The following is a 25,624-nucleotide window of genomic DNA, read 5'->3' as shown; positions in this document are numbered from 1 at the left end:
CAGGTACTGCAGTGAGGAGCACCATAGAGAAAAAAAGTGGGATGGGTCTGGAATAGGTGAGGGTCGTGGGTCTAGGTATGAATGTTGCAGGCAGTGAGACCTAAAACACATGAGAATTCCAGGTACAGAGCAATGTAAAATTTCCAGTGCACTCAGCCAGGTCTAGAACTTACAAACATTTCATGTGCAGTTAGTAAGATGTCGATTATATGCAAATTCTAGTTGCGGAAATTCCATATGCAGTTGGTGTGGTTTAGGACACATGAATTTCTGTCTAGAACAGATAAGGATCCCTGACATGAACTTGAGGATCTAGAACATGTGAGGACCTTTGATGTGGATATTGGGGTCCAGAATCAGTGGGAATTCCAATGAGTGGAATCTAAAACAAGTGGCAGTGCTAAATGCCAATTATGAGAACAGGTGAAGATCCCAAGCACTAGTTTTGGCATCTAGAACAGTTGAGCACCAGGATCCAGAATTGGTACAGATGTTGGGATCTGAGCAGTATCTTGGAAATTGACCTCTTGCCTGTGTGTGCCTTCCAGGTGTCTGTCTGCCAGGAGATGGTGACAGAGCTGCGCAGTATCATCCTCTGCAAAGACAGTTTCCACCCTCGGCGAAGGCGAGCGGGGATGATACGGACTCGGCCCATTATTGCCGAGGAACGTCGACCCCGCAGTACAACCACTCTCAGCAACGGGAAACTATGCGGCGGCGGTGAGCCAGACCCGCTGGCGCAAAGACTTGCACAAGAAGCTGCTCTGGTTGCCCGAGGCTGCACGCACATTCGGGTGTGCCCGGAGTGTCGGAGGTTCCAGGGCCTCCGGGCGCGGCCAGCTCCGGGTTCACCTGCACAAAGCGAAGAGAGCTTGGAATGGGAGAAAGCCACCAACAGCAGCGAACCTGAGTAGAGTAGGGCAGAGGTGGGCAAAGAAATTCATGTTCCATTTTACAGAACATGGACTTGTACAATGTCAGACTCGTTTTTAAATTAAAAGCAGTTATCCAGCTCCTCGAGAGCAAGACAAACCTTCAGGCTGAGAGCCAGGCCCAGCCAGAGATTTTTGGTACCTCTCCTATCTAAGAGGACATTCATCCCACTTGGATTCTGAACCACTAGGTGGAAGATTCTCTGGTTGGCCTGTCTCCAGCAGCTTTCCCCCACCTCAAAAATCTGGTTTTGGGGTGGGGATGACACACACACAGGGCAATTCATCTACCAGAACTGCCCCAACTAGGGGGAAGTCTCATTGTCAGAACTACCCCATCCTAAGACAGGAGAAAAGGACACTAGTGTCATCTGTCTTGATCACACAGATTCAGTAGGGATGTTCTCTGGGAGATATTTTTATTTGATGGGGTGAGGGGAGGGGAAGAGAGGAGTAATCTATTATATTTTATTTTATTTTTGGTACATCAGGGCCTGGAGGCTCCAGCACACCGGATTTCAGGTGCTGAACTCTCCTTCCTTTGCAGCGACGTGGCATGTGGGGTGTGGAAGGGAGGGACAGGAGATGACTCCCAAACAGAAGCAGCAGATGAAATGAAAGTCCATTCAAGGAGATATTAAAAATAAAAATGCCAAAAAACAACCAACACACACAGTGAATTCAAAGAGGCCTTGAAACACCTGGAATTTCAGGGGTTCTGTGTCTTTTTTGTTTGTTTTTTCTGTCAGGGAAGGTGTATGTGTACAGTGAGTATGAAGCATCGAGGAAGGTTTCATGGGCAGGTGCTGTCGGATTCCATATGCTTTCTTAGGAACACTGCCCTTTCCCCCTAGCAGAGGGCAGTTGCACTTCCTACCCATTGTCATGGGCTTCTGAAAGTACAGTTGTAGGCATCATGATAGAAACAGGTGCTCATAGGTACAGCACATTCCCATCCTATGAACTCTTAACACTGTCCCCAGGCTCGATAGCTGGGCCTGCGTGTGATGCAGGTGGCATCTGGGACCTGAGGGTTTCCTTGCTACCAAATGTCCTTGAATGAAGAACATGGGGCAGGGAGGTCAGGCTCAACAGGAGTATCACTCCACGTCTTCAGTGAGAAAAACCTTCCTTCCATAGCAGCAGCAGCAGCTTGCCCTCTGCTTGGTACAAATGTGGGGTTCACATTGAAGAGTTTAATTTTCTGATTGAAAAACAAAATTCTATGCAATTTCTGATTGTAAAATAAAAAGGGGAGAAGATATGGGGGGTGGCGATAAACACAGACCTTCAGCAAAGATATATCCTGTTGTTGAATTATTTTCTTTCTTTCTTTTTTTTTTCAATGTACTGAAATAAAAGATGTCCTTGTACAATTATGATCCCCCCCCAACGCACACACACTTTTAAAGCTTTGAGGCAGTTTGAGTCCCAGCGCTCGTGGGGGCAGCCCAACAGCACTCCCGGAGGATCTGAGAGGTACTTCCAGCCCGCTTGGTCTTCACTGCAGCAGGTTGCTGCTTTGGCCTTTGAAAACGTCTAGCTACTTGCATAATGCCTAAAACCTCTGTTGCTGTCATTGTCTGTAATCATTCCCAAAGAAAACAAAGCTGGGCAGGACACATGGTCACTTTAGAAAAAACAACACAATCCCCTTGGCCCTATGCTGCAGTGAGATCAGAACAACGCAAGCCACAGCCTCTTTTAAACCTGATTGCTGGAAACAGGGGTCGAGCATGGTTTCCCTGCACACACGATTCTCTGTAACAGATCAGATCAATGGTCCACCTTGTCCAGTAACCTGTAGCCAGATACTTTACAGGAGGGTATAAAGAACTCCAGAGAATGCAGATACCTGCAATGGGCACTGGAGATTATTACACAGTCTCTCTTTTTGGCAGCACTCAAAAAAAAAGATACAAAGGAGGGAACAGTCCCTGCGCTCAGTGAGAGTCTCTGGCCTGGGTTATGCAGGGGGTCAGACTAGATGATCATAATGGTCCCTTCTGACCTCCGAATCTATGAATCTGTGCAGATCTCACATTCTAAACAAACAGAGCCGGGAGGGTAGAGACAAGATGAAATGTACATGTAGCGTGAGCATGTGAGAATTGGACACTTTCTGATAATACAATGTTCCAGTAACAGGGCCAGCTCCTTAGGTGCTGTAAATCCGAATAATTCCACTGATGTCACTAGAGCTATACTCATTTACTCTGAGGATCTGGCCCATAATGCTTTGGGGGTTCTTGGCTGGAAGCAGGAGGAGCAAGTCAATTCAAGACTACCCCCAAATACACCAAAACCTTGCCACGGTCAGTCGGGGCGAGTTCCACGTTGACATCATAGAACTGAGTCTTCAGGAGAAGAGAGCAGTGGCTTTGTCGAGCGACTCAGGCAGGGCGTCCCGTGCCTGGGGGCAGTGTGGGAGAGGCAGACAAAAAGGACCAGGATAGCAGGAATGGGGATTCAGGGGGGACTGGAAAAGAGACCAGACAGTAATGGAGTAACCTGCCCTTAGGGTGACTAGACAGCAAGTGTGAAAAATTGGGACAGGGGGTGGGAGGGGGTAATAGGATCCCCTATAAGAAAAAGACCCAAAAATTGGGACTGTCCCTATAAAATCAGGACATCTGGTCACACCTACCTGCCCTTAGGGGAAGATTTGTCCTAACCCCATCAGATATTGTTGGCTTCTGCCCTCAGAAGGGACAGTTGGGTTGATAACTGATTAAAATCTCTCTCAAACCATTTAGCTAGCTGATGGGGAGGAGGGAAAAACAAAATCCCTTTCTTCCTTGGTCAGGGAAGCCATGCTAGCAATGTGTGTCGCAGCCAGCATTCTTTTGAGCCAAATGTGGACAGGGCCTAAGTCAGAGTTCTGCTCACTGTGTGCAGAGTGAGCCAGCCCCTCAAGTGGCGTACATTAATGGAGCTGTATTTTGTCAGTGGAGTCAGGGGCAGCTTACATCAGCTGAGGGTTTGGAGCAAAGTCTGAGTGTAACCCCTGCCTGCTCAGTGTGACACTCTGGCCTCTCTCTCTAGTGGTGGGTAGGCCAGCTAGCATTTGCAAAGCCTACTCCAGCTTTAGCTAAGAGAAATGTGTCTGTCTGCTCATGCGGTACAGGTACCTGCATTTTGCTCAAGAGGTCCCAGGTTTGAGTCCTGCTGATGACATCCAAAATGGTTGGTATTACAAGTAATAGCTCCTATGGGGAATTCAACTCGGGGAAGTCTATGCAGTTAAGATGCACTTCCCGGCCTCGAGTACGTAACTCCTGCTTACTTGTGTGGCACTCTGTCCCCTTATAGCAGTGGCTAGGCTAAGTAGCTGTTAAGGAGCTTGCTATAGCCTTGGTTAAAAAAACAACTCCTTTAGCTCAAAAGGTCTCAGGTTTGATCCCCCTCTGATATCCAAAGTAATTAGCATTATATTAGCCCCTAGCTAGATTCCTGGGGTCAAATCTTCCACAGATGTAAATCAGTACAGCTAAATTGATGTTAATTGGGCCAGCTCAATTTGCACAGAGTTGGCCCAGATCCTCAAAGTTATTTAGGCACCTAACATCCATTGACTTCAATAGAAGCTAGGAGCTTAAATACTGTGGGGGATCTGAGTCTTGGCATCTAGCTAGACTCCTTGTACCAGCTCCTCCACTGGTGAAAGTCGGTGCCACTCCATTAAAGCCAATTGGGCTGAGTGGATTTCTACCACCTGGGGAGGTGGGCCCTTGATTTTAAAGCAAATAGTGGTGACTCATAGCACGCATGCTACGATTTGCCAGCGTATTTTGCATTCCTGACAACAACATTGGAGACATCAGAAAACCTCTTATGTTTGTTTAAAGGCCAACATGTTCTTACACGTGCCAGGCACTATTCACTCGCTTTTGAAAATTTATTTACAGATTAGCAAAAGAAAAGATTCCTGTCCATCATTTATCATATCTGATTTTTCCCCATCCCCGTTGCTGCAGTGAATAAAGAGGGAACTTGACAGTGCCAGACATTTTTCCTTTTGCTATGCAGAGGGAATCACCCAGGTGTCACTCAGACTGAGGCCATCAGGAAAAATAAACCAGCCTGGTTCGCTCTTGATTTGTCTTTACTTTTATCTATTTTTTGTCAGCTTCCCTTTCCCAGGCTGTATTTTCTATCCGAGTCTGTATATTGAGGGGTTGGTTTTTTTTGTTGTTTGATCAGATTGTTTACAATAAAAATATAAATAAAACCTTGAAATAGTAGTGGATGGATAAAAGCTGCTTTGGTTTGAAGGCCTTGGCTGGTGTCTTTCAGAACACACACAGAGGAGGGGCTTTACATGGTGCATTCACACTCAAAAACTAGACGGGACCCTTGTGCTCATCTAGGCTGACCTGTAGACCACAGGGCTTTGCGCTGCCCCCAAAAGAATTCCGAGACCATATTTTATAGAAAACCTTCCCACCTTGAATTAAAAATGGGGAATCCGCCACAACCCTTGGTAAATTGTTCCAATGGTCCAGTTACTCACATGGTTAAAAATGTACACTTTATTTCCAGTCTGAATTTGTCTAGCTGCAGCTTCCAGCAGCGGTTGCACCACTGCCAAATTAAAGCGGTAACATAACCTCTCTAGGCCGCCTTGCTATTCCCCTGTTTATGCAGCTCTAGTTTACACAGGTGCACTTTTGGCCACAGGCTCACACTGGGAATGCATGTTCAGCTAATATAACCCCCACCCCCCAATCTTTTTCATAGTCACTGCTTTCCAGGATAGAGTTCCCCATCCTATAAGTATGGCCTATGTACAAGTACACAAACAGAGCAGGAACACACACTCAAACTGGAGTGGGACACTGCCCCTCCCCTTTGTTCTCACCCTGGAAATCATTTTGATGGCCTCTTTCATTTGGCCAATCCCACTCACATGTTAATGAAGGTCAAGATTTGGAGTGGTTTGCCATCCAACTTGCATTTTCCCAGCATAGCCATCTCTTGATAAAATGGGGGTAATTCTAGTAAGCTAGCTCTGTGGAGTCCACTGGGAGGCGACGATTAGATCAATTAAAATATAATACTTGGCTTTAATCCCTTTTAATTGTTTCACCGGAGCCCCCCTGTCTCCTCTTCCATTACAAGAGCTTCGCTACAGAACCAGGAGGCATGGACACTGAGTGTTTCTATTACCTAAATTCCCTTGGTTACCTTCCTCCCCTGTTAATATAAAAACACACATCCTGCAGATTGGCCTGTCTTATTGGTTAGGAGAAGCTCTAGTATGAGAATAACTAAAACTCTGGGGATTCTTTTCTGATGAAAGTTTTATTCGTTTTGCATTCCAGGCAGTTTAATTTTTCACTCAGTACTTCCCCCTGAAGTCCAGCCTGTAACTAACTGTGGGCACTGGGAAGTGTTGATGTGGACCTAAGGCCTTTGCAAGACTAGCATAGGGCTTGTTACTGAACTTGGCGGCATCATTAAAACACAAGAGGCACATTTTGAGGCTTGCAAGCCAGCAGGACTATGGCAAGCTGAAAATGACAAAAGTGGAATTGATCTCTTTTTAGTTCAGTTCTCCTGACTGGATAATAGTGAAGAAGACAGTGTAACCATTTCAGAACCAAAAATGTTCCTTGAAGGTGGTGTCATAGGATAGGGTTGCCCTTTAAGGGTCAGTCCTCCTGCCAGTGATTAATCAGTTGTCTCCCTCCAAGTGAGAGAAAGGTCTGACAGGAAGTTAGCTCAGGGATGAGAGTTACAGGGTGTAGGGTGGGTCTGGGGTAAGGAAAGGGTTTAATGTAATGCTAGCTAACTGAAAGACCTGGGTGGGGAAAAGTGTAAGCAGCATTAGAAACTAAAGCCCTTTGAGGTAGGTATCTTACGAGGGGCCATGCAGCAGGACCTGGTATTCTTGTTTTGACTGATGTTAGATTGAGTTTGTTTGAACAGTAAATAGGTTCCTGGAAAAGGGAAGGAAAGAACTTCCTTTCATTGATGTAGCTGGCTGGTGAGTTGGTCCACTGGGGTATGTGAGAAAGGAGAAACAGAGGCAGAGTTCAACGCTGAGTTTAAGGAAACCTTGTTATATGTTGCCTATAAGAACAGGAAAAAATGCCTGTTCAAAGAGACAAACCATAGCTAACTAGATTTAGATCCCATTGTCCCTAACTAATTACCTATAATATCCCACTTGTCCTTCCTACCCCTTCTAACAGGACTTTTGGGACCAACTGTCAGCAGGTGTAAAATGGGCATCGTTCTATTGACTTCAGTGGAAATGTGGCTGTAGTTGTACATTTAAAGACCTGATTCTAAATTCACATTGGTGTAAATCAAGAGTAACTCCATAGAAGCAAGTAGAGTTACACTGATACAATAGTAGCATACATGAGATCAGAATTGGGCCCTAAATCTGCAAAAATTCTAAACCAGACTTTAGATAGAGATCTAAAAGAAAAATTGGGGCAAACCCAATTTATAAGACACTGGACTAAAAGTCCAGTGTCTTATAAATTCCCTTCCAAAGATGCTGCTGCCATATTGGGGAAAAAGTCTAAATGCTGGTGGGCATAATTTGTAAATTATTCAACTTCCACCTTCTCCTTTACAAACTCTAAAGGAGAAGATAAATGTGCACAAATGCCTGCTGAGTAGAATATAAAGAACCCAAAGTGCCAGAAATCCCATTATGATTTGATGGCCACAAACTGATTGAAAACACACACCTGAAAGCAGTAGTGATGAATTCAGTAAAAGTAGGCTCCTCTGATACTTGATGCCATGGTGAGAAATTCAGTCTCTTATCAGTTGGATCAGTACAATGGATACAACTCAGATTTTTCAGGAAGGAATGCACTCCGTTCCCGCTGAATTAATAGTCCCTTTTACAGCAACTAATATTGCATCTTTGGGATAAAAGTACTTCACAAACTGTAGGCAGGGATCAGCTGAAACCCCATTAATGTACAGCTGCTTCTCCAGTGGAACCTGGCAGCCCTTTAACGGTGTAAAGTTAAAAAAAAAAAAAAGTCTGCTAAAGAGAGATCCATAATAAAAGGGAAGGAAGCTAACTTTATCAGCCCAATATTCTAGTTTCCTCTTCATATTCCAGCACCGTAGTTATCAATAGAGCTGTCAATCCTCTAAGACCCAAATGTCCCTGGCCAGCTTTAAGACAGACACAGTCATGTTTGTGATTATATATTTTCTATATGTTTTCATACCACACATCAAACACTGAAACATTTGTTTCAAAACAAACATTGTTATCACTATGACAAATAACAGCTTGGATTACTAAACCTGAAAAGATTTAATATTTACTTTTTGCACTATTTACATTATTTGGCATTGCCTTTTTCACAGTTGGATCAATGAGACTAGGCTAGTCAGTTTCACTTTTGTTTTTGGTTAGTTCTGCTTTCCAGTTCCCATGCTCTAGGGTTGCAATGGTTTGCAATGGAATGTTTGCTTAAAGGTGCCCAAATGGAATCATTTCTAACAGGCTTAGGTTTTTGTTAATGAGCTGCTAGCATTCTTAAATAGGCAAGTCCTCAGCTGCTATAAATCAGTATCGACGTCAAGGGATTTATGTTGATTTACACCAGTTAGGGATCTAGCCCAAACTGTGTACTATAGATACAAACTGAAGTGCAGCACAGAGGGGGTTTAATACACAATATGAGCCAGCTCCTCCACTCATGTAAACAGCACAGCTCCATAGACATCAGTCGACCTACATTGATTTATACCAGTTGTTGATCTGGCCCTATATCTCTGCAGTTCTGTTTGGCCCCCCAACAACTCATGTTGCTTTAGACCCCAAAGAGAGAACACTTCCAGTCTCACATCAGCCCTTCTCTAGGGCCCAGGTAATGTTAATGAGTTTAGTTCTTTGACTTTCTCCAGACTTAGTTCTCGCTGAGCTGAGATTTGATGTAATTTATTTCTAAGCCTAAAGCAAAGGCAAATGAGCATGAAAAAAAGACTTCTTATTTCCAGATGAGTGTTAAGATGACTGATTTGTCTGCCAAAAACCTATTGTTCTTCCAGAGTCTACAGTAAACAGCCCAAGCACATTTGCGAGGGTGTTCACAGGAGATGCTCTGATTATGCTCGCAGGATTAAACCAGGACTAGGTGAACATACAGCTTCCGGTTTTATTCCTGCGCCATTTATCAGCCATGACAGGCTTAGTCTATGGGCAGCCTAAATGGAGGTCAGAGCGTAGTAAGGACCCTGAAATCCAGAAAGGATTTCTGCCACTGCTAAGTGCCTCTGTACTAAGGTCTAGTGTCAATACAACTCACTCTGACATTAAGAGGGTCTGTTTGTTGGTCATTTCAGATGGCACGGAGCTGGGCAGATGTGTGCAAGAATAATGCAGATTTCTATACCAAATTATGATCAAAAGTAACAGCTGAGGTTTCTTAGGACTTGGGGAAATTGACCAGCACAGCTGTAGCAGAATAGCTATTGCACTAACACTCCCATGTGGACACGCTATTCTGGAATAATTACTCTGCTGGATTCTCTCCTTTCCCAAACCTGTGGGGCAAGAGAGCATGAGTTAATACTGACTAAATTAGATTTAGGCCGTGGCTACACTCGAAACTTCAAAGCGCTGCCACGGGAGCGCTCTCACAGCAGCGCTTTGAAGTGCGAGTGTGGTCGCGCACCAGCGCTGGGAGAGAACTTTCCCAGCGCTGCAGGTATTCCACCTCCACGCTGGGGCACTGTTTACACTGGCGCTTTACAGCGCTGTAACTTGCTGCGCTCGGGGGTGTTTTTCACACCCCTGAGCGAGAAAGTTGCAACGCTGTAAAGCGCCAGAGTAGCCAAGCCCTTAGCTTCCTTATCCATGCTATGTACCTTATCAGTCACCTTCCCCGCCCACCACCACTTCTCCTTTCCTTTGCCTGAAGGGACAGGGCAGCAGTGTTTGCTGAAGCTTCTGGTGGTACAGCTCTACCAGAGCCATTGCCAAGAGACTGAACGGAGCTCAGGGCCAGGAGACAATATAGAGGCACAGAGACAACCCCAGATCCCAGTGACTCCCCCATGTTCTGTAAATTGCAAATCCCAGTTACTACCAACCCTCACAGGCAGCCCCTGGGCAAGATCCCATCCCTCATTACAGCCCCTTTGTGCCACTGTGGAGGCAGAATGGTGCAGGATTGCTCCCTTGGGGAACTTTTGCGGTGCGCCACCCCCTGCAGTAACCCCCCACCCTACCAGTGTGGGGGAGGGGCCAGGGATGTCATAGGACAGGAGGGGGAGCATCTGGGACAATCCAGCTATTTTGAACTACAGAGCAGCCCACTGGTGGCTGGGGGGAAGCAGCTGTAAATTAATCTAGCTCCAGGGGCTACTCTAATTTAGGCCAGGGACTTAATGCTGGTCCCTGGAACATCCCAGAGGTGCAAAACTGTGAGACTTAAACACCCATGCACACGCTGGGCTGGACTTCCTGTGAGGCACCACATAGTATCTGGCCTGTTGTCTTTACATCAAATCTGATGTTACCAGTCTATCAGCACTGCACATGACCTGTCTGTTGGGAACACCTGTGGCCTACATGAACAAATCACAATGTCAAAGGGACCCTATCCAAAAATGGAAGGCCATAGCATGCCATAATACCTCAGTACTGTGTGCTTGACCACTCAGCCTGTCCTTGCTTTTGCATATGGTTATTTTGTTTACAGAGCACAAAGTAACCACCTGGTTAAAGCAGGGGATTGGAACTCCTGCTGACTTACTGTGGGACTTGGAGCAATTCCCTAGACCTCTCTGTGCCTCAATTTTCCCGCAAGTAAAATGGGGAAGATTATCGCTGCTATGAAGAAAGAGGATCATGCAGTGCTTAGAGCACTAGCTGGAACTTGGGAGAGTTGGAGATTCAATTTCTTGATCTGTCACTGACTCCCTGTGTGACCCTGAGCAAATCCTTTAGCCTTTCTGTGCCTCAGTTTCCCATCTGTACAATGGAGATAATAGCATTGCCATGGGAGGACAAACACATTAAAGACTGTGAGACACTCAGATACTAGGATGATGGGGACCAGATAAGTACCTTAGATTGATACATGGGAGCGAGGGGAAGCATATTGTGAGGTTTAATTCATTTGCATTTGCAAAGGGCTTTGAAAGCTTCAGATGAAAGGTGCTGGAGCATTGCCATGTGTTAGCTAATAATCATTGCTTCAACATAAGGAAAGCTGGAATCCTATAAATAGGCCGGCATCTTTCCAGAGGCCAGATCCTGTGGCCAATCTGTATATGTAAGTCCCTTTCCACGATCAGGGAGAGCTACAGAGCTCGTGATTTTTCCTCCCAACTCCAAAAGTAGCCATACTCCAGCAGGGCTGGCAAAGGAAGGCCCAGCCAGCTCCATGCCTGGAGCCCCATCGCCTGCTCCCCTCTAGCTAGGTCCGTAGATGCTTTGGGTTAGGGTTTAGAAAGCTGACACTTTCCCATGCCACTTGTGCTCTTGGCTGTCAGACTCCGTGACATGAGGCGCAGCTGACAGCGGATTCTTTCTTAGCTGCTCCTCCTTCTTGTATTCCATTCTGGACAGAGAATGAGCTAGAATCAGGTCTCCGCAAACTGTGCAGGGGACAGATAGTGCTGGCTCCTCTTTGGAGAATGACAGACAAACCCCCAGCTTACCAAAGGAGTTATTGACCCCTTAGGAGGGTCTAAGTGGGCTACACCAGGGACCCTTCTCAGCTTGGTGAGGACTCTTAGCATAATCTGTGCCCATGCTTGCCTTTCATACCTGCTGAGTTTCACAGGTGTGTTATGTGGCAGGAATCCAGAGTTCGCTGAGCTGATTTGCATGCTAATGCCCATGGTGCCCTCTCAGGTATCTCTTAGTGCTGCTGGTGCCTGAGCTGAATAGAAGGTCTGCCGTTGCTTGTGGGTGCAGAGAGCTTTTTCCCTAGAGAGGATACAAGGAAGGCATTTCTCAGTCGTGGCCTCAGCACTGTTCTGAGTGGGGATACATTGTAATGATAACATACCAGGCAGCTCACTTGGTGGGGCACACATACTAAGCGATCATGGCATTCATATTAACACCTGTTGGTCCCCCGCATTCACTGCTATGTCTAATAACACAACTCCGCACTCAGATTGCACTTTACAAGTGAAATCTTGGCCCCGTTGAAGTCAATAGGAGTTTTGCCAATGACTTTATTGGAGCCAGGATTTCACCCTATATGTTCAAAATGCTGTACAGACGTTACCTCAGTAATCCTAGGTAAGTATCATTAGCCCCTTTTTACGCATGAGGCACAGAAGCGTGAAGTGGCTTGCCAATTCTGCGCATTACGTCAGCGGCGCAGCTGGGGTTAAAACCCTGAATTCTGCACTCTAACCAGCAGGCTGCAGTGCCTCTGTATCGCTGATTACTGTTTGCTCAGATTGGTTTTCATGCCAGTTGCATTGGTTTTGCACTGTACAGACATTTCTGCTTTGGTCCCTTAGTGCTTTGTGCTAGGCACTGTACAAACACAATGAGGTCCTAGTCTGTCATTGGGACTCTGATAATACAATTAATAATAGTATCTCAGAAACACCTGCTTTTTTGTGCTTTAACCATTCCAACAGTCCCTTGATCTGTTTATGTATTCCTATTTTTATTAAATTGCACCAAAAAAACACCCCACCTGAAGTGTTCTGGGCTCCCTGGTCTATCTTGTAAAAACACACAGATAAATTAACAGACCCATCAATTATACCAGATCAGACCAAATAACCCAGAGACAGCATAAATATAACAAACATTCATCAGCTTTCTCCGTGCAATCCCTGCCAGAGTCTCGTACCATCACTAGTTACCACCATCACCTATTCAGGGACCTTGGGTTTCTTTCACCTTCTTTTGCAGTATGGGGTGTGGATCACCTGCTGGGATCATCTGGGCCTGACTCACTTAATCAACATTCTGCCACTCCATGGGCCTTGGGCATTGGTGGCACCTTGGTCTCTCCTGTTCTCTGCCAGGGGCACACAACAATTTAGGACTGAAATGCTTTGGTTTAACAAAAGTCCTGGGGCTCAATATAAGGGTATCTAGGTGAAATGTAATGGCCTATGACAGGGGTGGGCAAACTATGGCCCAAGGGCCACATCCAGCCCGTCAGACATTTTAATCCAGCCCTCGAGCTCCCACCGGGGAGCAGGGTCCAGGGCTTGCCCCGTTCCGGCCCTCCAGTCGGGGAGCGGGGTCAGGGGCTTGCCTGACTCCACACATACCATGGCTTCGCACAGCTCCGGGAAGAAGGGGGATGTCCCCACTTCAGCTCCTACACGTAGGGGCAGCCAGGGGGCTTCACACGCTGCCCCCACAGCTCCCATTTGCCGGGAACCATGGCCAATGGGAGCAGCAGGGGTGGCGCCAGCGGACAGGGCAGCGTGCAGAGCTGCCTGGCCCCGCCTCCGCGTAGGAGCCGGAGGGGGGACATGCTGCTGTTCCTGGGAGCTGCTTGAGGTTAGCACCACCTGGAGCCTGCACCCCTGACCTCCTCCCATGCTTCAACCCCCTGCCCCAGCCCTGATCCCCCTCCTGTCCTCTGAACCCCATGGTCCAGCCCGGAGCACCCTCCTGCACCCCAAACCCTCATTCCCAGCCCCAACCCAGAACCCACACGCCCAGCCAGAGCTCTCCCCACCTGCACCCCAACCCCCTGCCCCAGCCCAGAGCCCCCTCCTGTGCACTGAACTCCTCATTTCTGGACCCACCACAGAGCCCGCACCCCAACCCCCAATTTCATGAGCATTCATGGCCCGCCATACAATTTCCATACCTAGATGAGGCCCTTGAACCAAAAAGTTTGTCCACCCGGGTCTATGATATCCAGGTGGTCAAATTAGAGTATCTAATGATCCCTTCTGGCTTTAAACTGTATAACACTGTGAAATATCAGGTAGCTGATGGCAAGTTAGACCCTGCAGTGTGCCTGGAAGCTCAACTGTTTATTCACTGTCTGGGTGACAAGGTGGACGAGGTAATATATTTTATTGGACCAACTTTGTGTGGCTTGAAAGCTTGTCTCTCTCTCCAACAGAAGTTGGTCCAATAGAAATATCTCACCCACCTTGTCTCTCTAATATCCTGGGACCAACATGGCTACAGCTACACTGGATATTTGCTGGGTAAAATTCATCCGCAGTGCAAATAGCACAAGATTTTTGCATGTTTCAGGAAATTACCTGAAAAGCTCTTCCCTTTAGCTGTTAATGGTTAGCCAGGAAAGCAGGAAAAATCTTAAACAAAACGGTTAAAGTCCATTTTGTCCCATGATCATCTCAAGGTGAGCTCAGAAACCAACCAAAAATTAGCAGAAATGTGCTGGTATTTATTGATTTGGGTTTTTTTATTTTGCAATCTGATTTTGTTAAATCAAAAGTGAATCAAGTGATATCTACAGGCTAGTGATATTATATTTAAATGCTTATAGTCTAGTGATGCCTATTTGAAAAGTAGCGTGAGAGTGCATTAGGCCTGGATAATTTACAGAGACCCACAAAAAGATTCATGAAGCTCTTATGTGAAATCTGAGGTCACAGTGAATTGTTACTTTAAATTAATGGTTTAGTGAGAAGCTGCTTTGAGCTGATCGGTTGGGGATAGCTATGAGTGAAGTTGGATTTTAAAGTTATTAGATAAATATCTGAGAGCTGCCACTGCTGTGCATTTATTATTATAGCATCACATTTTAAAAGGCTCAATACTGCAAGGTGCTCAGAGCCCTCAAAATCTCCATGTATGTCTACACTGCATCTGACAGCGAGCCTCCCAGCCTGGGTCCACAGATCAGTGCAAGCATGCTAAAAATAGTTGTGTAGATGGTGCTCTGAACCGCCTCCTCCCAGCCCCAAAGTTATAGAACCCAGGCTCCAGCGTGAGCTGCAGCATCGATACTGCTGTTTTTAGTGTGCTAGCACAAGCCCCACTACCACAAGTCAGTGGCGTTGGGCTGGGAGATTCATTCTCAGATGCAGAATAGACAGGCCCACACTGATGTCGATGGAAGTGGAGGGCCTTCAGTATCAATCTGGATTGAGCCCCTCTGCTGCTCTGGAGCTCAAATTCGGATGATATGTCTAACGAGATTTTCACCTTTAACTCCCCTCGTAATCCCCAGCCGAAATGAAAGTTCTTCTCTCAACACTTATTACAGCTCCCCATCTATTTCTCATTATTAAATCATGAAATTGGCCAAAAATGTTTAAATTAAGTGAAAGGAAGAGAGATTTGTGAGAAAATTGAAGTCTCTCGGAGGAATTGAAGAATAATCCCCAAGGGTAAAGGAAGATGTGATTGTCAAACCAATAAGCAAATGGATATAAAAGCTACAAAAAAGAAGTAAAGAGCCACAGATGTTTAAATTTTTGCCAAAAATGATTAAACAACACTAAAAATGAATCATTTCAATATTTAGATGACAATTTGGAGGCAGCATCATCCAGTGGATATTAAACGCGTACTGACTCTGCCACTGACTCCCTGTGTGACCTTGAGCAACTCACCTCACCTCTCTGTACCTCAGTTTTCCCATCTGTAAATTTGGGATAATGAGATTTACCAACTTTTTTGAAATGCGTTTGGATCCATAGATTTAAAGGTGTTAACTATTATTTTTATTGGCTGGGAATGTGTATAAGGCACCCAAATACTACTGAAAATCAATGGGGCTTGGGTGCCTCATTCCCATAGGTCCCAACCATTCTTATTAAGTGAAATTAAATACGGTACAGTAGAATTGGGCATAAGCCATGGGATATGAACCTTGAGCCAAACTTTCTCTGGGTTTGGGGATGTTTGCATCCAGAGTACTGGTTCATCTTTAAAATGTGTCAGAATAATGAAATAAGGATTAAGCTGGTCTTTCACCCAGCATGAATTTATTACTGATGAATGGTGCAGGACTAATGCCTTATTGAGTGAAGCCCACTTTCCATTCACAGAATAGCTATATTACAGGTAAACAGCAGTGCAACCTTCCCCCATATTTACCCACCAACAGGGTCCTCAACCATTAAAGGAAATGTGAAGAGGTGAATTTAGTTCCCATAACCTATTTGGTCCTTGAGTTCTCTGCTGAGACTGTCAGCGAAGGGGTGCACATAGTGCCGGGTGTGGTTTTGTGATGTGGATACCTGTCTACTAGGGATTGGATTGAAACCCACCAAACTCTTTTCACATGGACCACGAGACAGACAACAGATAAGCACTTTCAATCACTACCAGGTTGGGCTGAATTCAAACTGGCAGATAGAGGTGAAAGACTATATCCCATTAACAATTCTCCGAGTTATGTAGTACCCATTAAAGCAGACTTGTATTTAGCCCAGGGAATGCATTGGTCATAATCTCACACTCACAGTCTTGACCCAGTAGAGGTCAACAAGGAAATCTATTATGTCCAGTTGAATCTGTAACTCTAGAATGCAGCAATTAAAATGAATTTGGTATCGAAATGCCATCTCATGGCACAAGTTATGAGCTAAGGTACATTCTTACTCTTTGTGTACTAGTGATTGAATAGCTTAGGTAACCTGTGCAAAAACATGGGGGTTGTTAGAAGAAGACTGCATATTCTGAATGCATCTGGGTTCTTTATCTTACTAAAACAGATGAGGAGGTGGGAAGCAAAGCAAACAGAGACAAAGCACTCTCAGGAATGTATAAAAGGAAGCAAATAAGCCATTCAGAGGAATGTAGATAAGTGTTTCTTCTCTGTTAAAGAGAAAACCAGCCCTGTGAAAGCTGAGTGTATATTTCGGAGTATTGATAGCATGGCTTCTAACACTGCACATTGCCATGGTAACAAATCCAGGGCTCTGACTTCATGGGTATACACATACCTAAACTTCAGGGAGACACTGGGGATACAACTCAGACCATGTGAAAGCACAGGCCCATACTGACAGCAACTGTGGTAACTGACCGGACACTGACAGGATAGTAACCTTTTGTAACCCTGAATGAAGACAGGTGACTGGGACCAGGAAATCGATATACTTCTTACCAGCCTTTTTTTATTACAGTTGCAAACCGAATATTTTATTTTAAAGGCCTTCCTGCATGAATGAAGGCCCAGCAACGAGCAGAGGTGGGGAATCAGAGAACGAGGCTGAACCAAAGGGTGGCAATAGGCAGGACCAGTTCTGAACTAGCTTAATGCAGCTCTTAATCTTGTAACAGGTACCTAGATGCTGTGTTGACAGCTACTGTTACAGCAGAGTGCTCTGAAAATGGTCAGGCTTGGGCTCGTTGTGATCTCTGGTGTGGAGTTTCACTGCTGTCCCAAGAGTTTTGCCCTCAGATCAATCAGTTGTATTATTACTTGTATTATACCAACAGCATGGTATGTGCTTTAGATAGGTAGGACGACAAAGCTATTAGCCCAAAGAGATCACAATAGATCTGATATAATTAGCTGGCCCCCATCACTGCAATATCTAAATGCTGCACATCTTTAATGTATTTGCCCTCACAATGACCCTGTGAAGAAGGGAAGTGGTATTATCCCCATTTCAATAATAGAGAAACAGGCACAGAGAAACTAAGTGACTTCCTCAAAGTCACACAGGAAGTCTGTGGTAGAGATGTGGGTTTCTCGCAGCCCAGGTTAGCGCTGTACACGCTAGACTGGCCTTCCTTCCATCCATCTAGATAGCGTCCATAATGATACTACTGTGTTCAATTGTCTTGGTGGGCTATGGATGGGTGCCTATTTGTAACAGTAGTATTGTGCTGGTGATGCTGGAGAGGTGCAGAGCTGCTGATGCCTCATGGAAAGATTTTGACCCATTTAATTTCACCATCCTTGATGTAACTCTACTGACAAATTTCCTCCACTGATGACTTGTAGCAGAGGTGAAATCCCTCATTTTAGACAGTTTCTATTTCTTATCGTCTAGTATCACTGAGGATGTTTGTGGGAAATCAGGAAGATTTGTTGCCAACAAGTTTATCCAGTGCTGCTGCTTTATCCTCTATGTATCTTATCACACTCTCTTGTGACATCATGGCCAGTCACATGCAGAGAGGAGCCATGACCGAGGTATTAAGCAGCAGAAGCAGACAAACTTGTAAATGATGGCTGGGCTTTCCTGCAAGCTTCTGTAAGTATTAGGTGAAAGGTGGGGTGGAGAGGCAGTGCAGTATCTAAAACACCTTTATCCAAACTGCCTGTGGATTAGGTGTCAGGTTTGTGGAACAAAAATCCACCCTGTGGCTCTTTTTCCCCCTTTTATATAGACCCTCGTTTGTATTTTTTTTTCTAAATTTGGAATACAATATCAGTGAGCTAGCAATAACTTTTTCTCCATAGAATACTTTTTTCTGTTTCCCTGGGGCAACAGCAGCAGTGTATTGTATGACTGTATTTACAGCAGGACATGTAAGGGAGGTTGTGGAATCTCCATCTCTGGAGATATTTAAGAGTAGGTTAGATAAATGTCTATCAGGGATGGTCTAGGCAGTATTTGGTCCTGCCATGCGGGCAGGGGACTGGACTCGATGACCTCTCGAGGTCCCTTCCAGTCCTAGAATTTATGAATCTATGACTGTATTGGTTACAGACGAGTGTGAGTGCACAATTTGGGTCTGGAGCTAAGTGTCCCCCCAGCTTAAGTGGGTTCAGATCCCAGACTCTATTTTGGCCCCGTCTCTAGCATGTCCACACAGCTTTTTCAAATAATTTTCCAAAGAAGGAGTGTGATGATGCATAGCCACAGCCTCATGCTACTTTTTGTGTCCCAGCCTGACGAGGCAACATGAGGGTGGGCATTATGCCATGCTAATGGGATGCCCCCTGTCTGTTGTCACCATGGTGCAGCGTGAGGATGAGATGTCAGTGTGAGGATGAGGGATACCAACATTGTATTTCAAAAATAAAGGACTCCTTTCTTAGCACCCCTCCTCCAAATATCATCATCATCAATAACAACAGTAATAGTGAATAATAAGCAGGATTCAGTCACCTACCTGCGCCAGGGGTATTTCTTGCTGTTTGTTGCAGGGCTCAGCTTGTTATACAGCGATGATGCAACACAGCAGCTTGGGTCACAGCTCCCTGTCATTCTATGATGTCACCCCGTGGGACTGTGATGTCATGGGGTATGACGTCACTGCCGCACTGTGATGCTGCCCCATTCACTGGGGGGGGTCTGGGCCGGCGGGAGGGGGGCCGAGGATGCCCCAAATAAGACTTCCGGGCCAGGGGAGCGCAATGCATGCCGGACTAGGCAGACTGGCCCCAGCTAGGCCCCGAAGCCTCACCGTCTCCATGGTAACCTCCCTTTTTTCCCCCCCTCTCCCCAGCCGCACGTTGCTCACGTGACCCGCGCAGCGGGCGCTCACGTGATGTTTGGTTGCCGAGACGCTGTTTCCGGGTCAGGCCTCAGTGCAGGACGCGGCGTCGGGGCGGGGGAAGAGCGGGGCCGGGTGAGAGCCGGGGGCGAGATTGGGAAGCCGGGGCCTGCGCGTCCCAACCCCCCCCCCCGGGGTGTGGGGCCCCCAGTGTCCCGCAGGGCACCCCGTGGCGTTGGGGCTCTGAGTGGCCGAGCCGTCAGGGCATCCTCGCAGCGGGCGGGGGCTGCGCTGCCCTGGCCCAGGGCGCTGCGCCCCGGGTCCCCCCTGGGCCGTGCGGGGGAAGGGCACTGGCTGCACCACCCTGCGGGAGAGGGGTCGCTGCCCCCCGGGTCCTCAGGCGGGCTGAGGGTGCTGTGGCCCTGATGGGCGCGGGGGGGATGCGGAGTGACTCTGGATCCGGTGATTCCTGACTCTGGCGAAGGCCGGGGCCCGGGCGGGTTGTGAGAGAAACAGGGAAGGCTTTTCTTCGGACCTTCTGTGAAACGCCTTTAATGGCCGGCTGCACCTTGAGAGTTCAAATATAAGCCAGTTTCATTTAGATGCATCTTTGTTTTCCCGCCTTCCCCCCAAGGCTGAGCACCACTAGTCAAGTGCATGACTGTCCTAGATATTGGCTTATTTTGCCTACATCATGGAGAAGAAAAAGTGATGCATGTGATTTAAAAAAAAAAAAGGTATGAGGTTCAGTTAAACTCAGCTGTGTATTAACTTCTTACCGGTTTTGGCTGTACCTAATATGTGCTATAATAATCGGCACTTCTCCCACCTTAGAATCAGAAATGTGGGACAGGAAGGAACCTCGAAAAGTCATCTAGTCCATTTCCTGCACCCCCCTCGCCGAGGCAGGGTTAAGTATATCTGGACCATCCCTGACAAGTGTTTGTCTAACTAGTTCATAAAACCCCCAAAAGGATATGAATTCCACCACCTCCCTTGGTAACCTGTTTCAGCAACAAGCTTTTTAACTATAAGAATAGTTCATCTTAATATCCAACCTACATCTCCCTTGCTGCAAACTAAGGTGACTAATTGTTCTAGCCTTGGTGGACACAGAGAAAAATTGATCACCATTCTCTTTATAATAACCTTTTATGTATTTGAAAACTCAGCCTTCAGTTAAACTAAACATGCCCATTTCTTTCAACTTTTCCTCATGGATCATGTTTTCTAAACCTCTTATCACTTTTGTTGCTCTCTTCTGTACTCTCTCCAATTTGTCCACATCTTCCTTAAAGTGTAGTGTACCAAACTGGGACATGGTACTCCAGCTGGGGCCTCACCAGTGCTGAGTAGAGTGGATGGAACAGTTACCTGCTGTGTCTTATATATGATACTCTTGCTAATACATATCAGAATGACATTTGCCTTTTTTTCCCACAACAGCATCACATTGTAGACTCTTATTCAATTTGTGATCCTATATAACCACCAGATCCTCTTCTGTAATACTGCTGCCTAGCCAATTATTTTCTATGGTATTTTATCTTTGTGCATTTGAGTTTTTCACCTGAAGTGCAGTACTTTGCACTTGTCATTCCTGAATATCATCTTATTGATTTCAGGCCAGCTCTCCAGTTTATCAAGATAAATTTGAATTTTAATCTTGTCTTTGAAAGTGCTTGCAAATCCTCCCACTTTGGTGTCATCTGCAAGCTTTATAACCATACTCTCCACTCCTTCATCCAAATTGCTAATGAAAGTATTGAATAGTGCCAGACAGGACAGATCTCTGAAGGGCCCCACTTAATATGACTTGCCAGTTTTACAGTGAACTATGATAGCTACTTGGTCTTTCAACCATTTATCACCCACCTTATAGTAATTTCATCTAGACCATTTTTCCCAAGGTTACTTCTGAGAATTTCATGTGGGACTGCACCAAGAACCTTACTGAAGTCCATATAATCACCCCTACTGCTTTCCCCCTATCCACTAGGCTGGTTACACAGGCAAAGAAGGCAATTACATTGGTTTGATATGATTTGTTCTTGACAAATCCAGTTGGCTATTATCATGTTTTTGTTCTCTAGGTTTGAACAACTTGCTTGTTGCCCCCTCCCTCCAAAGATTTTAATATACTTTATAACATTTAACTAAAGAAACCTGTGTGCCTTAGATCACTGGAAATGAAAGCATTAAAGTCTGATATACATTTTGCTTCCCTTGGTTTGTCTTTTTTTGTATTTCATTGGCTGGGGTGAGTCAGTTTCACTCTGGTTACTAGTCAGTTTCACTTTCTGGGTCTCTTACACTTAGCATATAGTTATTGGTTGAGTTCACAACACTTTAGAGCAGGGGTAGGCAACCTAGGGCACGCGTGCTAAAGGCGACATGGGAGCTGATTTTCAGTGGCACTCTCAGTGCCTGGGTCCAGGCCACTGGTTTGGGGGGCTCTGCATTTTAATTTAATTTTAAATGAAGCTTCTTAAACATTTTAAAAACCTTATTTACTTTATATACAACAATAGTTTAGTTACATATTATAGACTTATAGAAAAAGACCTTTTAAAAATGTATTACTGACATGCGAAACCTTAAATTAGAGTGAATAAATGAAGTCTCAGCACACTACTTCTGAAAGGTTGCCGATCTCTGCTTTAGAGGAAGGTTTAAATCCAGAAAAACACTTTTCATTGACATTTTTAAAATATCATGGGTACCTTTTCAGAGTAGGTTTTGTAGTTATTTCCACATTAACACTTAAAAAACAAAATCTGAATTTTGGATCTAAAACTAGATGTCCTTTTAATCATCTGTGTAAAAATGCTCACAGTGCAAATTATCATGTCATGCCATTGTATGTGTGAGACATGCTTTGAAAAGATCATATGTTGTCCTTGCATTTTCTGTGAACCCTTTATTATTAACCCTGACTATTTTGCCATATCGATGCATACTTGCATGGTAGAACAGTGGTGCAGCTTTGGAAAATGCATCTAGAATGATTATGACTAGTGTTAACTGTTAAGGAATGGAATCGAATGGAATTGGGATTGGAATTGGGAAAGATGCATTTTGAATTGGGAAAGTTACTCAGACCCTAAGCTTGCTGTCCTCTGGAGACAAAATTGGTTTACTAAGCAAAAAATTCAGTATGAAATGTGTGTGAAATATTTCTGATGTTTTCTTTTCTAGTGTTGTATTGAGGTGACTTTCTCATGTGGAATTTACCAATCGATGTTAGCTCAGTGCATGAACAGCGGTGGAGTTGACTAAAAAGCAAAGTAAAGGAGAGAGCGCTTTATGGGTGAGTGAATTTCTTTTGTTTAAAAACTTAGAATTTTAAAAGGTCCAACCCAGAAGGTCTGAATGCATGTTTGGAAGCAAATATCTGTCTCTTCTGAGTGAGCTACAAGTGTATGTTAAGATCAGGGCATTTCAGCCCAAAGCCTTGATTGTTAGCATGTATCATCCCTGCAGCATATTGTGCATTTCAACATGAAATGTATTTTTTGAGAGAGAGGGACCCTTCCTTGAGTGTTGCCATTCACAAACACTACACATTGTACCACTCAGATGAAGCTGCCTCGGGGGAAGGAGTGTGCGCCAAATGGGTGATCAGCCTCATGTGGCGAGAGTACTTAAAAAGAAAAAGTGGAGGAGGACAAAGTGGCAAACTCTTACACAAATGCCATGGGGGCTTTAATGTCCCCACAAATGGAATTTCAGCAAAAGATACTTTTATTCCCATTATATGTTGTGTTGTACTATGTACGAAAATCATTCCCAGAGAGTAGTTATCAGTGGTTCATAGTCCTGCTGGAAAGGCATAACGAGTGGGGTCCTGCAGGGATCGGTTCTGAGTCCGGTTCTGTTCAGTATCTTCATCAATGGTTTAGATAATGGCATAGAGCAGAGGTAGGCAAACTATGGCCCGCGGGCCACAGCCCGTGGGATCATCCTGTCTGGCCCTTGAGCTCCTGGCCAGGGAGGCTAGCTCCCAGCCCCACCCCTGGCGGGGGTGTGGATAGGGGTTGGGGCAGTCAGGGGACAGGGAGCGGGGGTGGGGAGGATGGATGGGGGTGTGTCCCCCAAGGGGGGGCGGTTAGGGACAGGGGGTTCCGGGAGGGGGCGGTCAGGGGACAAGGAGCAGGGGGGGTTGGATGGGTCGGAGGTTCAGAGGGGGGCAGTCAGGGATGAGGGGGGCGGGGCCAGGCTGTTTGTGGAGACACAGCCTTCCCTACCCGGTCCTCCATACAGTTTTGGAACCACGATGTGGCCCTCAGGCCAAAAAGTTTGCCCACCCCAGCATAGAGTGTACACTTATAAAGTTTGTGGATGATACCAAGCTGTGAGGGGTTGCAAATGATTTGGAAGATAGGATTAAACTTCAAAATGATCTGGACAAACTGGAGAAATGGTTTGAAGTAAATAGGATGAAATTCAGTAAGGACAAATGCAAAGTACTCCACTTAGGAAGGAACAATCAGTTGCACACATACAAAATGGGAAATGACTGCCTAGGAAGGAGTACTGCGGAAAGGGATCTGGGGGTCATAGTGGATCACAAGCTAAATATGAGTCAACAGTGTAATGCTGTTACAAAAAAAGCAAACCTCATTCTGGGATGTATTAGTAGGAGTATTGTAAGCAAGACACGAGAAGTAATTCTTCTGCTCTATTCCGCTCTGATTAGGCCTCAACTGGAGTATTGTGTCCAATTCTGGGCACCATGTTTCAGGAAAGATGTGAACAAATTGGGGAAAGTCCAGAGAAGAGCAACAAAAATGATTAAAGGTCTAGAAAACATGGCCTATGAGGGAAGATTGAAAAAATTGGGTTGTTTAGTCTGGAGAAGAGAAGACTGAGAGGGGATAGAACAGTTTTCAAGTACATAAAAGGTTGTTACAAGGAGGAGGGAGAAAAATTGTTCTTCTTAACCTCTGAGGATAGGACAAGAAGCAATGGGCTTAAATTGCAGCAAGGATGGTTTAGGTTGGACATTAGGAAAAACTTCTAAACTGTCAGAGTGGTTAAGCACTGGAATAAATTGCCTAGGGAAGTGGTGGAATCTCCATCATTGGCGATTTTTAAGAGCAGATTGGACAAACGCCTGTTAAGGATGGTCTAGATCGGGTTCGGCAACGTTTGGCATGCGGCTCGCCAGGGAAAGCATGCTGGCAGGCCGGGCCAGTTTATTTATGTGCTGACGCGGCAGGTTTGGCCGATCGCGGCCCCCACTGGCCACGGTTCACATCCCTCGCCCGCGCCACTTCTCGCCGCCCCCATTGGCCCGGGACGGCGAACCGTGGCGAGTGGGGGCCGCGATCGGTCAAACCTGCCGTGTCAGCAGCTAAATAAACTGGCCCGGCCCGCCAGGGTGCTTTCCCTGGCGAGCCGCGTGCCAAACGTTGCCGACCCCTGGTCTAGATAATACTTAGTCCTACCTTGAGTGTAGGGGACTGGACTAGATGACCTCTCGAGGTCCCTTCCAGTTCTATGATTCTGTAGCACAAGGCTTCTGAATCCCTACCGAGCATAACTTGTCTTGTATACAATGGTAGTGGTAGGTTTGGGTCGTCTCACTGTTTGATATTTAATTCCTTTCTGATAGAGGTACTCTAACAATTTGTGACCAGAGATTAATCATCCAAGGAAAAGCAAAGTCATGGTCTCCAAGCAGATCATTCACAGCAGAGGGGAAATCTATGGAGCAGATGTTTTCCTTTTCCTTTCATAATCTGCCATTCATCTCCACCTATAGTGGATCTAAGGAAGAGTTAATTGCAGTGGGGATGGGACATAGACACAGTCTTCTGGTTAGGTAGGGGGAAGGCAGATTCTTGGAGCTGCCAGATTGATGAAGAGAGATGTACAAGCCTGAGTTGACCTTTCTGTCGGTAATAGAAAATAGTTAATTATTTATACCTTACTTGGAAAACTCAGACACCAGTGGCCCAATTTTGACCTCATTTATGTTTGTTCGACTGCATTTCAGGGAATTTAGGAAAATAATTTTAGGCAGCTTTTGTATGATAGGATTTCTTTTGGGGGGGAACTTTATAGCCCTGGTCCTGAAAACATCATAATAATACCTAGTCCTTATTGTTTTTCATTAATAGATCTCAAATTGCTTTAAAATGGAGCTCAGTATCATTTCTCCATTTTTTGACAATTAGGGAAACTGAGGCACGGGACAGTGACGTGACTTGCCCAAGTTCTTCGAGAGGCCGAGCCAGGAATAGAACCCAGATCTCCTGAGTTCCTGTCCAGTGCTCTAAATGCTAGACCAGTGTCTTGATGTGGTTCATCAAGTTGACTTTAGGCAGTGCAATATTCTTTGTTTGATTTGCCTTGTTTAGCAATCAAAACAGCTGGT

General features: G+C 45.6%; 2 protein-coding genes and 1 long non-coding RNA gene across 13 annotated transcripts in view; 2 read left to right on the top strand and 1 right to left on the bottom strand.

Moving 5' to 3' along the window:
- The window catches only part of GRIK4 (glutamate ionotropic receptor kainate type subunit 4), a 315,293-nt gene extending 311,101 nt beyond the window's left edge, over nucleotides 1-4,192 (top strand). For all 3 annotated transcript variants that reach the window (XM_034754418.1, XM_034754417.1, XM_034754416.1), the window contains exon 20: nucleotides 549-4,192. In XM_034754418.1, the coding sequence (XP_034610309.1) occupies nucleotides 549-914 (366 nt within the window). In that variant the 3' untranslated portion in view covers nucleotides 915-4,192. The remainder of the gene's footprint in view (nucleotides 1-548) is intronic.
- Nucleotides 1-19,169, bottom strand: part of LOC117868481 — a 35,398-nt gene extending 16,229 nt beyond the window's left edge. Inside the window, exons 1-2 of the long non-coding RNA XR_004643646.1 lie at nucleotides 18,919-19,169; nucleotides 11,695-11,856 (exon numbers count right to left, since the gene is read on the bottom strand). This is a non-coding gene — a long non-coding RNA (uncharacterized LOC117868481). The remainder of the gene's footprint in view (nucleotides 1-11,694; nucleotides 11,857-18,918) is intronic.
- LOC117868478 (tubulin-specific chaperone cofactor E-like protein) overlaps nucleotides 14,200-25,624 on the top strand; it is a 103,780-nt gene continuing 92,355 nt past the window's right edge. Inside the window, exons 1-3 of one of the 9 annotated variants that reach the window (XM_034754422.1) lie at nucleotides 19,288-19,377; nucleotides 19,877-19,979; nucleotides 22,441-22,552. In XM_034754422.1, coding sequence (XP_034610313.1) covers nucleotides 22,549-22,552 — 4 coding nt within the window. In that variant the 5' untranslated portion in view covers nucleotides 19,288-19,377; nucleotides 19,877-19,979; nucleotides 22,441-22,548. Of the gene's footprint in view, nucleotides 14,234-19,174; nucleotides 19,223-19,247; nucleotides 19,378-19,416; nucleotides 19,980-20,095; nucleotides 20,153-20,302; nucleotides 20,327-22,438; nucleotides 22,553-25,624 lie in introns of those variants that run through there. The other 8 variants (XM_034754423.1, XM_034754426.1, XM_034754420.1 and 5 more) reach the window with 8 other exon arrangements.

Source organism: Trachemys scripta, chromosome 21 (assembly GCF_013100865.1).
Source record: "Trachemys scripta elegans isolate TJP31775 chromosome 21, CAS_Tse_1.0, whole genome shotgun sequence".
NCBI classification, from domain to species: Eukaryota; Metazoa; Chordata; order Testudines; family Emydidae; genus Trachemys; species Trachemys scripta.
This window is presented reverse-complemented; position numbering and strand designations above follow the sequence as displayed.